Consider the following 14,148-nt stretch of genomic DNA (forward strand, 5'->3'; position numbering starts at 1 on the left):
TTTTTCCCACATGTGACAGAACTTATGTTTCCCTGGGGATATACACTGATTAAGAGAAAGAACAAGTTGGGGTTGTCACCTGTTTGGGGGATTTTCTTCAAGTCTGATGGCTGGGGAGTGCTCCGGCACGTCTGAAACACCCTAGAAAGCAGCAAAACAGTATTTATGACACATGGGTAAAAGATTCCTTAATAGCTTTTTCCTCCACACTGCTTCTCCTCTGGCATTGCGGAGCCGTGGCCAAAATACAAAACCAAGGTGCTCCTGAAGAAAGTTCACATTCACCTGGAGGTTACTCATGATCTTGTGTCTTTTAAGAACGTGGCATTCATGGACAAAATCCCCCCCACCAGAGAAATCACAGCATCAGAGTACCGGTTAAAGAGTGCCATTCAGCTCATAAATACAGAAGGGTTCTACAAGCATCCTGTAGACAGCTACTGGATTTCCAAGGAAACAGAAGGCCTGCAGAACGTTTGCCTTTTCCACCTTTTCTCCTAGAGGAGGGTAGGAATTTAACAAGGGATCCATCTCTGCGTTAGCTCCTGGCCTTACCATGGCTGCTTTTTTGGCTGGAGGTCCCATCATGTCAGCATCCAAGGCAGTCCGGAGTTCCACAGCTGCTATGGCAGAGGGATAACTCCCAGGTGCCTTACGTTTCAGTGCCTTCTTCTTGGGGAAAGTGACTTTCCCACCCGAAGGCTTCGCAGATGTCATCAAGTTGGCTAGAGTAAAAGGAAGAGAGAACTGATACAGTCTTGCTCTGCCTCAGGAAAAATCCAGGTTCTCTTCATCATTTCCACAGTCCTTCTACACAGTTAAATGCATTTGGCCAGCAGAATTGCACCACCATTGCCTGGATTCTCAGGAATGTTTTCCACATAGTAAACTCTGTCTACCAATAATCCATACAAAGGAACCAAGAAACCGAATAGCTACAGTAAATAAGAATCCAGGACAAGGGAAACCTCAGACACATAGCAATCCTAAGTGCAAGCTAGGTTCACAAATATAGACAGCTTTTATATTTCAAGTCCTGCTCCCTCTAGGAAAGGGAAAAGCAGCAGTTAGAGTAGGACAAGAGCGTATGCAACTGTTGTACCAGCTTCCTCTCCCTTGCAGTGATGTCCCACAGTTAAGTTGTTCTACAAAGTCCAAATTTGTAGTGTCATTTTCTAGTCTCCCGTTCCTTACCTAACATCTGGCTGGCAGGAAAAGAAACAAACTAAGAAAAAGAAAGTCCACACTTCGCTTCGTAGCATTGCGTGGCAAAATGCACCCAGCCAGAGTTACAGCATGAGAATTGTCATCTTCTGTCTGTATTTCAGAAGACAACCTAAGTAACTCTTAACCTTCAACACTTACTTTTAGCTTCCCGGCCCTGAAATTGAGCTGCCACTTTCCCTGCTGGTTCAGTATGAAAGAAGCCAGCAGTAGATTTGACAGCAGCTTCCTCCTTCCCAAGCTTCTCTTGTTGTTCTCGCTGTTGCCACTTCTCCCACCGTCTCTCTTCAAAGCTCTTCTCTGGACATTTACGAGTTCCACTCTGCTGAGTGGGCTAGAAGGAAAGAAAAGTAGTGCATGAATAGGACAAAAAAAAAAAAATCCGTGCGTGGAGATTTCGTTAAGAAAATCTGATCAGCAATCCCTCCAAAATGGTCTTGATGTGGAACAGCATATTAATATCGTTCAGGTTACTGTTGTGTCTTTTTTTCCCTAAAATTCTGCCTGTAACAAGAGCCATGCTTTACTATGGACACAGTCTCACATATCTGCAATATCCACTATGGCAAGCTTCTTTAAACAGCTAGGGTGTTCTGCTGTACATCTATTTATCCCATTCTTTTTAAGCAGCAGAAAGTCATACAAGTTCCCCTAGACAGTACCCACAGACAGATTGATTTCCTTCAACACAGAACTCTGGCCTTCTGTATTAAATCCTTCATGTCTGACAGATCAAGTCAGTAAGAACAAAAAGAATTCCCTCCACGTTAACTGTGTAGATTTCAGCTGGTGCTAACAGGGTTTCTTTGTTGCTGTGGTATAAACAGACTGATTCCAAGTTTGAGGAGTACAGAGTTGTCTGGAAATGCTGCTGGCGATAGGATTTAGACTGCACTGCAGCTCCTACCAGGTGCTAAAGGGTAAGAACACACTCAAGAGGGTGGCACACGGTGAGTAACCAAACTTGTCAGAATGATCAGAAATTGTACGAATGTATGTGTGTCTTCACAGAGGACTCACCTGTACATCAGGTACAGAGGAAAGTTTAGGACAAGGCTGGTTCAATTCCACTGCCTTCTTTTCTTTTTTTAAAGCACCTGAAAAAGAAGACCAAAAAAAGTTTGGTCAACGGCAGAAATAAAGAAAGCTGGGTACTTGTTTCCTTTGTGCATTTATTTCCTTGTGCCCCATGAGAGAGAGAGAGAAAGGCTACAACGTGCAATCCATTCAGCAATTATCCATGAAGCAGATCCTGAGCAAACTGAACTTGCTCAAGATGGAAAGCACCTCACTGGGGCAGGCATTAAAGCATCTGTTTATGGAGCACCTGTTAGTTTTGTGCTCCATAAAGATTTCTGCTCTGCTGGGGCAGGTCCGGGTTGTGCTGAGGGAGCTGCACGAGCAGGTCTTGCCCCTGCGCTGGAATCTTCAGTTTTACCATGCCCTTCAGCCTCGGCTTTGGCTTGAGTTTCGCGTCTCTGAAGAGCTTTCTCACGACGGATTTCCTCCAGTGTTTTCACATGGATCTCTCCCATCGGCTTAGCAGCCTTCCCTGTCATCATCAAGAAATGAGGAGAAGCACCAACATTTAAAGAGAGTCCAGCAATAGTTTCAGTCTCCAACATTTGTCAGAGCACTAAGGAAAACTAATCTGGAGTGTTCCCAATAATGCATCTTAGAACAATATCCTTAGAACAACATTCTCCTCCTCCTCTGAGCCACTTGTATTTTGAAGACCAGCCCTATCCAGAGAGAACTGCTACACAGAAATGCTGCTTTACTTTAGTACTTTTTCAGACTGCATTTCAAATTCCTGCTCCTGGCAGTGGTTCTATTCTAATTGTACGGAACGGTTCACAGAAGCAGCTAAAAACCTTGACAAGGCACAAGTAGAAAAGAAACACACACCTAGAGCCAGATTTCTGATAGTGGCTGTCAGAAGAGCTTCAGCACTCAAGAAAGAGGCATCAGTTCTTTGTTTTCATTTCAATTAGTTTTTGGGGATGGATGAAAACAGTCCAAGTTCATGGAAAGGAAGGAGGAGAAAGCATATTTAATATCTAGCTGTTACCTCTCTCAGTACTGGTCTGTTTAGGAGGTAATTCCAGCCTGTCCTTCAGAGACTTGGCAACTTGAACTGCAAAACAGAAACAGAACGAATTAGGGAGGCTGCATAATGTCAACTTCAGGTTCACATTGCAAAACAAGACAGGAAAGGGAACTTTGAATCCCAGTGATTACCACCTCAGCCAACATGCAAAAAGAAACATCACTGGAAAAGGACAAACAGAAAGACTAAATACAAAACCCAGGAATCCAATCCAGATGACTGTTTAGTACCTGGATCTCTCTTGGGTGCTTTGTCAGCATTTCCCGGAGCCTCTACCTTCTTCCCCAGCCTTTCAGCAAGGCGGCGCTTCACTGGAAGGGTGCTTACATCGTCTTCAGAGAAAACAAGGAATATTGTAAGAACTTTTCTTTGCAGGAAGCTTTGAGAACAGTCAACAATAAGCTTCTATTTTTCAAGCATATTTTCATAGAATTGCCTTTCAGCTGATAAATGATTTTTTTTTTTGGCCATTTCTGCAGTCAACACAGATCTCCACTGCAACGTATTTGCCTTTCATACATCAAAAATACTCTTTAATGCAGTCATATATAGAAGGCAGCACCTACGTAACAGCTCATAAAAAGTTCTTACCCGCGGAGGCTTTCCGTTTTCCTTGTCTAGCAGCAAGATCTAGTCGAACCACAGGTTCCTCTCCTAAAACAAAAGGGATTTTTTTTTCTATTTCACAGAAACCAGTAGCCAACAGAAATATTATCCTGTTAGCCCATCTCCACCATGTCAGACACTGTTTTGACAGCTAAACCACATAAACTCATATTTTAACTATAATTAACATAGAAAAAAAATATTAATAGTCTCAGTGCTTGCTTCAAATTCCAGCTGAGATAGTAGAGAGTGAATCTGAGTCTGCTTGACAGCTATACTTTGTGCAGAACAAAGCTGCATAAGCAAGCAGAATATTATTAGGTACAAATGCTGACAAATAGTCCTTTCGAAGGTGAATGTCTACGAGTAAAAGTACTTCCACACTTTTTTCCCTTTCAAAGGCATTTGCACAGCTCTAAACAATGTATACACAAACTCCTGTCAGACTGTGTCCACACCTGCCACTGTCAGCCTCTTTAATGCTTCAGAAATTGCTTCTTATATAGCACTGTCTTCTACAGCTCTTTCTTCTCGTTATTCTTCTGTTTTTCAGTTACCCCCCTATTTGCATACTGACACTTTTTTTTTTTTCTCCTGCCACTGCACTTAACCTGAGCACCAAATCTTGCCAGTACAACCAGGGACTTGAAGCATAAAAGCACGTTTTGAACAGAAGGCAGCACCAGAAGGCTAACATGGGTGAATTGTTTTAATTATTGCTTAACCCTCCAGTTTGGGAGTAATGAAATCAAAACAAAAGCATTCCTTACTACCTTTCTTGGAAGACAGTGTCACAGTTCTCACCACTGTCCGGACGTTTTCCTTTTCTGGAGCAGGAAAAATCATAGAATCAACGGGACGAAGAGAAGATCTTGAAGAACCTTCTGTTCAGAGCAACCAAAACATAAGGAAGTTTACCCAACATAAAAAACTATCACAAAAAACAAAAAACTTTAAATTATTTGTTACTGTCCAAAATACAGCAAGAAGAGCATGTAAATAAGAGAGGTGACTAATTTGCCTCTGGTTGCCCTTTGAACTCCCATTTAGAATACCAGCTGGCTGAGAATCAGGTTGCTTGATGCCCCCAGCTAAAAATGGAAGTCTGTCCCTCAAGCAGCTCCCACGCACCATCACCTGCCGTGAACAGGATCAGAAAGTAGGGCATATTAACTCACCACCGTGTCTCTTATTTTTTTCCTTCATCTTCTGAGATTTGATTTCCTCAAGTGTTTTTATTCCAAAATTCAGATTGCCCTCTGAAAACAGGAAACAGTTCATGAGACTGGCTTAGAGGCACTAACTGAGGGACCACAGGTCCTCAGGCTTCTTAGCGCTCAGGAACTTTCTGAGGTATTTAGAATAAAGCCTGTCAACACTCCTCACAAGTGAAAGAGCCAGAGAACCAAGGGCATTTTGCCCCCCCTATCATCCTTCAGGCTTAAAAATGTAGTTTTAATTTTAATCCATTTACACGATATTAGATCCCTCTATCGTTAGATATGGCTTATCAACAGTGGTTGCAAGGCTGCACGTGCAGCCATTTCAACTCCGTGCTGTGGCCCTTGTTTGTTCTCCAAAAGTAAAGAAAAGGAGTTCACCTTTCTGACCCAATGGGCACGTGATGGTATTCATGGCAGAAATGAGATCATGGAAATAACCGAGTCCATTCAGCACCCCTACATTTTGTTGTGTTTTTACACCACACTGCTTTTGAGTTAACTGTCAAGTTCTTCTGATTTATCCTACTAAGGTGCTGGAATACCTTGTTTAGTAGTAGTAGAACTGCCTTTGCGAGTGGAAATCACCCGTAATCCATTTTTGCCTTCCGCAGCTGGTTGCTGGACGGGAGTTCTAGTTTCTTCTCCTTCCTCAGAAAGCTGGTCTGAAGGGGAAAAATCTATTCAGTTATGCATAGACCAGATTGTTCATGATTACGTAGCTCATGCAGTGACACTTCAGCCCATGCTTCATATAAAAAACTTTGTTGCTCTTTTGTTTTGTTTTGTTTTTTAAAGAGCTACACTGACCTGATAAACTCCTAAGTAGAATACACTAGGACAAAACATCTAGGACTCTAGATTCTCTCTGCAGCTTTAACTACTACACAACACATTGCTCTTCAGACAGAAAAAAGAAATTTCCTTCCTAGTTTCACACAGAACTTTACACAACAGACCAGCTAAAGCCAGGAGTGGTTCTAAGCTTTCCTCCAACGTTTCAGGTTCTGTCCACTGACTGCCAGACAAAGCCACCAGTGACCTGGCCACACTGCCTGCCCTATCGCTAGTCAGACCTCAGGTCATCTGTGATTTCTACATTCATTTACAGCACAGATTCCTTCAAGAACCAAAGATTTAACACATTCATTTACAGCATGAATTCCTTCAAGAACCAAAGATTTAACACATTCATTTACAGCACAAATTCCTTCAAGAACCAAAGATCTACACATTCATTTACAGCACAAATTCCTTCCAAGAACCATAACATGCTCACCATCATCATCTTCATCATCATCTGCAGCATTGATTACAACTGGAGGGTGTGTAGGGCTTGGGACATTTTCAGAGTTTTCCACTTTCATCACCCCCTTAGCTGTGGAGAGGGATTTGACTGGACAGAAAATTTGTTTTGCTGCAGTGACATCTGAGCCACTTTCAAATCATCGTCCGCGGACTCAGGCGGACTTGGCAGTGTAGCTAGAGGAAGAGGAGGATCATCGGTAATATGGCAGTTTAAAACTTTGACCACAATTTAGCAAAGAGGTGGTAGGAAAGGCAGATAACCCGCATAGACAATGAATTCATCATCTCCTTTTGCCCATCCCATCACTGTTTACACCGTCAACAATGACTTCCCTTCGAACAGCAACACATCTCCCTACCACCCAGCAAAAGATGAAACAACAGGAAGCAAACTGCAAGGCAAACATCACACAAAGCCAAGAGAAGCTGAGCACGAAAGCAGAAAACAAACACCAGCAGTACACTCGGTGCAGTACACCTATGACTGCAGACCTTTTCCTGCACTCACAAATGAACAGTTACCTGATGCCCCCTACAGGATTGGCACCCACTAAGTAATACTCCAAATTAAGTCTTCAGCGCTTCAAGAAAAAGGACCTAAACTCACTCTTGCTTGGTGGGAAGAATTGTCCATCGATGTAACATCCCTTTGCATGATGAAAAGCACAGTTGGCTTTCTGACAGCCTCCCGGCTGCTTCTCCCAGTAGCAAGGAATCTCACTGCGCTTTTTCTGAAGACAGAAAGAAAGAAAAGCTCGTGATAACATGCACCTGAGGCTTGCAAAGAGATGCGCAGCTCCAGATCATGACAGCTGTCACAACACAGTGCTGAAACATCATTCCAAAGGTCAGTTTCTCAGTTCAGTGGAGTATTTCTGGGCATATTCACAAAGTTTGCATAAGCTGCAACCACTATGCACATTTAGATTTGTCATCATTCAGTTTGAGAAGACAGGCACTCTCAGGCATCAGTTGAGGGTGGCTTAAACTAATACACCTAGGATTATACTAGCATTATTCAGAGGGAAAAAGAACATCTGAAATTGCCTACGTTAACCCTGTCTAGAACTACTTCTTGGAGACTTAGTTCTTCTGCACCTTTAACTTTCCCCACTTCCTACCCCAGGCAGCTAGAACAGCGTTATCGGAAGGACTGTGGGTCAGAAGAGACCTGAGAGTTCATTATCAAGCCTGCTCCCATGACGATAGAACAGCCTGTTTATTACCCCCCTGCTCCAGCAGGTTTTAGCAGTCTATTTAACAGCTATTCTGCATCTGTTGAGAAAACTGTCAGCATCTAATAAAAATATATATATATATATATCTTGCTAAGACACACCTAAGGCATTGATTTTATTTCCCTCTGCTTCCTCCCACCCCCTCTCTTGGTAACAGAAACCAGTATGATTTTGAAGCAAACGAATCTATCCTGCAAAAGCACAATCAGTACACCTACGGCACTGAAAAATGCTTTTGTTGATTGATTTTGAGAACACATCGTTAGGCACTCACGTCAATTTCCATGTGTCTGAATCGGCAGACGTTCCTGAAACAACGACCCTCCTGCCACAGCTTGCAGACCGTCTCATTGCCCAGAGCAGCTTCGCAGTGGCGGTAGGCGCATTTGTCTCCCTGGAACCAAAAGGAAACCAACAAGGAAAATAGAGTACAGCCTCAAAAATGGCCATGCTGCTGCCTAATGTTGCTACAACTGAATTCAGAATCTATCTGGTTCTCAAGTTAACCAAAGACCAGCGTGCTTCCTCCTCCTAATCTACTCCTTCCTGAAAAAAAATGGGAAAAAAAAGCAAAGCAAAGGAAAGCCAGCCATACCTTGGTACAGGTAGAATAGAAATAGAAGTAGCAATCGTCTCCTTGTTTAGACATGCCGACGAGTTCTGCTAACAAGCTCGGGTTCTCTCCACAGGGACTTCCTCTGCTCTTGGAGAGAGCTGTCTTCACCCTTGCTTGGGCTGAAAGTCTTCTACTGGCTTGTGAGCAGGGAAATCTTCTTTTGAAAAGTAACCCTAAAGAAAGTAACAAGTGAAGAATAATGAGGAACCAACATTTTTCCAGCTTTCTTCAGTTAATCAAATCAAGTTATCAGTCTCTCGAAGAGAGCAAAGCCTTGAAATCAGCTGTTACATGAACTAACTAAATATGAAAGTTCCGTAAAGCTGCCAGGAGCTTTGTCAGCAAGCGTTCTCTTCCACATCCTCAATAAGATGACTTGGAGCACATCTGGAAGCCTGAAAACGGAGTCACTCCTTAAAAATCCACCTGATCATACATGCAAGTCAATAATCAACTCTGGCTACAAATAACTTCTCTAGAACACAGTTAGGACGCATTAAACAGCACTTTCCAGGCACTGTGGGTCTTCCATTTCACCTACCTGGACAACCTCAGCAAAGTTATCGATCTTCAAAGACTTCCAGTTAACTTCTCCTGTAGGCCAAACCAAGACTGAATCCGTGAATTAATAATAAAGGGGTAGGAAGAATTTTCCTCCTCACTTTGCCAAGGGAACCTCTCATCCACAATTCAAACATAGGATGTGCTTTTAAACAGCTTATAACTAATAGAGGAAGCAAGTCCATTTGAATGCTCTCTCAGACTGGAGACAGCCAGGGTTAGTTAGCTCTTCAAAAAAATAAAAACCAAAAAACAAAACAAAACAAAAACAAAAAACCCAGCGCATTTAGAGATGAACTCGTGATTCAAAGTGGCTGCAAAAATGAGGCTCCATCTTCCACAGCCGGACAATTTAACTTTTTTTTTTTTTTTTTAATTTAAAATTCAGTATGTTCCAATCTCTGGTCTTCAAGATTTCTTCACCTATTAAGAAAACACAAAAACCTTTCCCCGTCTTTATTACCTGTACAGCAAAAAACATACCAGTGCATATAAATCCACAGATGTGCATACGCATACACACATCTGTGTTTATACACACACGAGGAGGGAGTGAGAGAAAGTTAGCGAGAGCGACAGTGAAAATCAGAATTTTTGCCTTTTCGACACAGAGAGCGCATAAAAATTCTCTCATTTTGAGGGAACTAGAAAAAAATGGAGGCTCTACAAAAGATTTTGATGAGTATGCCTTCGAGGCCGATGCTTTGTAACATGAGTGATCTGGGGGCCAGCACACAAATATGCAGACGTATGTACATGCATACAGGATAAACAGATCTATACACACAAGCGTGCACAGTGTATGTTGTATGATCTCCATAGCGAGAACAACTCGTAGCCCTGATCAGACACGTAGAGTTGCAATCAATTAACAGCAGGAAGACAGCAGATCAAGGGTACAGCAAGCTTTGAGAGGCAGAGGAATGCTCACTTTGCCAGTGGCATGACTGCGTGATGCCAAGGATTTTGAATTAGTTGGATTTTTTGGAAGCAATTGGGTTTTTCTTTCTGCGCTGTAGCAAATACCACAGGTTTGCCACCACGTGCTGTTCCCTAATCCATATATCCATCCTCATCCATTGCTGCAGGATCATGAAAGGTTAGAGAAGACGACTTAGGTCCAATTTAACAGCCAATGATTTTTCGATGAGCAGAGCTGCAACAGATTTTATTTAGCCACAAGCATTTTTTTTTTCTTTTTTCTGAGATGAAGTCAGAAATTTTAATTATTATTTTTTTTAAAGACACTAAACATAAAACCTGCAACCAGACCAGATAAAGTTCAAATTAGAGTGATTCTGAATCCTTTCATTAAAACGCTGCACATTTCTGTGCAAATTATTTCTGACTCTTCTGGACAAAAGTGGATGAAATAGTTCTTACAAATTAATAATAAAAGGTTGGAACCTTTTACTCACACAAACACTAGTGAATTTTCCAGGAAATATTTTTTTGGCAGGGAATTTTCCCACATCTAAAATAAAGAGAGGAAAAGTTGGCTTCTCATATTAGTTACTGCTTTTGACTGCTGGGCAAAGGGAATAAAAACAGTAGTTAAGTGCAAGCTTTCCTTCTCTTCTTTACTATGGATAGGAATCGGCACTTCGCACCTTTAGCACCTTCAGAAACACACCCAGTGCCATGCAGGTTCCTCTGCATCTACTTCTAACAATTACTGGTGCTCCTTAGCATGGAAGTTTGACTCAAAACACTCTCCAGATTTAGCTCTTTTGACTGCCCAAGGAGCTCATCATTTTGCTTGTTGCCTTCCAGTTTCCTGAACAGACCGGGAACGCTGTTCAGAATCTGAATGGATCTGGTCTAAGGAATGGGAAGAAAGCAAAACCAAGCATACCTCACAGCCCTAAATTCCAAAAAAGCAATCTCATTTTAAAAAGGACCTCAAAAGCTTTTTTTTTTTTTTAAACTGACACCTGCTAACACGGCAATCCGGGCGCTAAACCAACTGAAGTTGCCCCTGAAAGCCTGAATAAAAATGAGTAACTCTGGTGCACTCAGCAGGTCTGTAATAGAAGTTGGTAAGATTTTTAGATTTCTTTTTTTTGCTCCAGGGTGCTGGTAAAATGTTTGCATTCAGAGATTTTGAACCTTTTGTACCAAAGAATTAGAGATGTGCTACAGTGCCAGTAGCTGGGGGTCTGGAAATACACACCAACAAGTGTCATAAGCTTTGCCTTTGCTGAAGGAAGATAAATAACACAAAGAAAATCTGTCTAGTTTGTTTTACAGGCTTGTCTTTCTCAGTATGGAACAAACTGACCTCCCTGGTCTAACTTTGCAGTTGGCTATTCTGCCTTTGTCCTGGAGAGAAGAGCAAGAAAGGAACAAATCTATTTTTGCACTCCAAAAACGCGTTAGAGGAGGATTATCACACCTACCTAAGGGTACTTCCTTGTTTGTTTATAAAGCACCAAGTATTTCTCTTGGACAGTCTCTGTTGCTGGCTTGTTTTGTGCCTTCCATTTATAATAAAGATATTCAAGATGCTTACCCCTTGGGTTTTTGTTTTTTGTTTTTTGTTTTTTTTTAAAGAACAGTGGAAGTGGAGAGTCAGATGACAAGCAAGAACAAACACCAGAAACTCCTTGTTCTGCCCCTGCTTTTTAATCACCCAGCATCACCCCGGCTGCAAAACAGCCTCTGCTGATTTACCTGCTTGTTAAAGCACCCCACAGGCTGCAAGTGCGGTGTGCTAGGTGTCAAGTTCTATTTCACGGTGCACAGGTAATCATTCGTCTTCCCACAGTCGAAGCACAGAACAGCCTCTTGCTAACAGAACTCATCCCTGCTGCTGCAAGAAACCTCATGGCCTGCAGGAAAACCTCAAGCTAAGAGTTCCAAAGCAAAAGCAGAAAACGCATGATTTGTACTCTTTATATTGGAGTGAATTCTAGCTGCTAAACGCTGCCTACATCTGAGGGCACGTGCTGAGGCTGGGAGGAAGGACACTCAACACCCACTGACAGCAGGAGTGCAAAGATGCCAGCCAAGAAGGCAAAGGTTAGAGCTGAACGCTGCCTCAGCTTCCTCCAGCAGCCAGCTGGGGGTCACCTTTCAGCACGCTCTCTGAGACTCTGAGCCCCGAGTTACCGCAGCCGCCAGGTACAGCTGCTCCTTGCTGGCCCAAACTATTTGAAGAGTCTTCAAACTTCAGGGACCTGTTTTATGACAGCCTCAAGATCAAATCAATCTGTTCTGAAGGCGCTGATCGTCCTGGTGTTTCTGCAGCTGTCAAAGAACAATCCTGAACCGAGGCACTCGTCTGATCAGACAGTGCTGCAGCACAGATTTCTCTTTAGCTTGACACATCAAGGTGAAGAGGAATTGATTCTTGCAAGCACCCTCTCAAGCAGGGATCTAATAAGGTGACCAGAACGACAGATCTGTTGTGCAGATCTGAGAACGTCCCTCTGCAGGGAATCACTTTCAAGCCTAAGATGTTTCACCCATCTCCCTGCCCCAGAGCGACACAAGTAAAGCTCTTAAGCAATTGCTAACCTGTTCTCAGTGCTCACGAGTCCCAAATCACTCATTTTACAATCTATAAACCATGGCAGCTGGCACCTAGTTGGCACACGGTGACACTGCACACGTTGGCAGTGTCGTCAGGAGCTGCAAAGTCAGGGCTGAGGGGGTTAAGGGAAAACCACACATCAGTTTAGCAACTTGGCTCCAGTAGGATACTTCCTACGGCAGGAGTTTCAGCAAAGCCACTCAGAGGGACCTGCTGGCTAATTCAAACGGGACTTCTGCTGGAGCAGTCAGAAGGCAGCAGGAGATATCCAGTGGGCATCACTGTCAGTCTGTGGCAGTTTGGGGTCCAGGTACCAGTGGTTATGCGTGGTTTTCTCTGCTTCACTTTCTCCAAAGCTGTGAGAAAATATTTCTTTTACAGCACTGTACAGTCCCACGTTACGGATGGAACCAGCTGCATCAACTTCCAGTACGACGGTGTTGGAAAAAGGTGCCTTTGGTGGTCAGGAGCACAACAGCTCTGCTGATGTGTTATTTAAGTGTGTTCTTACATCTGAGTTTCCTCATAGCAGTATGTAGCTGAGGGGGTCCAAGTTTCCCAGGGAAGATTTATGGTTTTTCTCCTACCAAGCACCAGCTCAGTATACAAAGCTCTGTTAATAACACCCAACCATGTAGATGGAATACAATTGTTTTCCTTACAACCCCCCAGTTATTTCCATGTCTGTTCTGGACCTTGGGATCTCTTTTGGGAGCTACATTATGCAGAGCAATACAATAAGGCTGAGATCACCGCTGCCTCAATGTAATGCAAAGGTGAAGGCCTTTCTGACAGGCAGTTTGGAAATGAATGCAGCCCCATCTTGTCAGCATCAGAGCAGAGCCAGCTCCAGATGGCTCCAAAAAGGAGCTGCTGCTGGCCAGAGCTGAGGCAGGGAGTGCTGCTGGGTGGGCTTCGGGGGAGCAGATTTAAGGAAGGGGGGAGAATACTGCTGTGCAACAGCAGCTGGGAGAGAGGATTGTGAAAGCGTGAGAGAAGCAGCCCTGCAGCTCCCAGGTGAGCGCCGCAGGAGGGCAGGAGGTGCTGCAGGCAGGCAGCAGCAGTTCCCCTGCGGGCTGTGCAGGGAGAGGCCCCTGGTGGAGCAGGCTGTCCCCCTGCAGCCCATGGGTCCCCCATGGAGCAGATCTCCACGCTGCAGCCCCCCCATGGGTGGAGGAGCCCCCGGTGGAGCAGGTGGATGTGGCCTGGAGGAGGCTGCGGCCCATGGAGAGCATTGCTTGTTGAAAAAGCTAAGAATTGTTCATAACTTATTACAAAAACAAAGAAATTTAACACGAGATGGAGCTTCTGAAGGTTAGACTTACATGTAATTGGTGAGTAGCCCCCTGTAAGCTGTGCAAGGACAGCAGCTACCAGCAGCTGTTAGCACAAGCAACTGCCAGCTTAAGCAGCTCTGCAGCAAGGTGGAATGAACAACAGTGGGTGACAACCTTGTTTCAAGTTGTCCTTTCCAGTGGTCAAACCTCCTCAAAATTCCTCACAGTATATTTGGTTTAAAAGAAACGAAGCACAGAACCAGCAAGAAATTCAGTGTCATTCTACTTTACGGATGGCAAATCAGACCCTTGTTTTGAAGGAAAACATAATAAAATAAAATTAAAATAAAATAAAATAAAATAAAATAAAATAAAATAAAATAAAATAAAATAAAATAAAATACTAAGCTATTTCTCCACCATAAAATAGATTATTGTTTTCTGAAAGAAAGA

General features: G+C 43.3%; 1 protein-coding gene and 1 pseudogene across 1 annotated transcript; both read right to left on the reverse strand.

Annotated features, from left to right (window-relative positions):
* Positions 1 to 135: 135 nt before the first annotated feature.
* LOC139999299 (zinc finger CCCH domain-containing protein 11A-like) lies at positions 136 to 2,849 on the reverse strand. Its single transcript, XM_072027075.1, has 4 exons — positions 2,552 to 2,849; positions 2,245 to 2,321; positions 1,366 to 1,558; positions 136 to 725 (listed from the first exon to the last, which is right to left on the reverse strand). Exons 1-4 carry the CDS (start codon positions 2,847 to 2,849, stop codon positions 379 to 381), a joined length of 915 nt encoding a protein of 304 aa, XP_071883176.1. The 3' UTR covers positions 136 to 378.
* Positions 2,850 to 3,353: 504 nt separating this feature from the next.
* LOC139999281 (zinc finger CCCH domain-containing protein 11A-like) lies at positions 3,354 to 13,182 on the reverse strand (annotated as a pseudogene).
* Between the last annotated feature and the right edge of the window lie 966 nt (positions 13,183 to 14,148).

This window comes from Anas platyrhynchos, chromosome 22 (genome assembly GCF_047663525.1).
Source record: "Anas platyrhynchos isolate ZD024472 breed Pekin duck chromosome 22, IASCAAS_PekinDuck_T2T, whole genome shotgun sequence".
In the NCBI taxonomy this organism is placed as follows: domain Eukaryota; kingdom Metazoa; phylum Chordata; class Aves; order Anseriformes; family Anatidae; genus Anas; species Anas platyrhynchos.

What these genes read in the sequence shown, in the direction of transcription:
- LOC139999299 (XM_072027075.1), bottom strand. Translation starts at nt 2,849, where the DNA reads ATGTTGGAGACTGAAACTATTGCTGGACTCTCTTTAAATGTTGGTGCT. An exon ending in ATGGAGCACAAAACTAACAG is followed by an intron (nt 2,322 to 2,551) that starts GTGCTCCATAAA and finishes CTTCTTTTTCAG; the next exon opens with GTGCTTTAAAAAAAGAAAAG. An exon ending in TCAGGGCCGGGAAGCTAAAA is followed by an intron (nt 726 to 1,365) that starts GTAAGTGTTGAA and finishes CTTTTACTCTAG; the next exon opens with CCAACTTGATGACATCTGCG.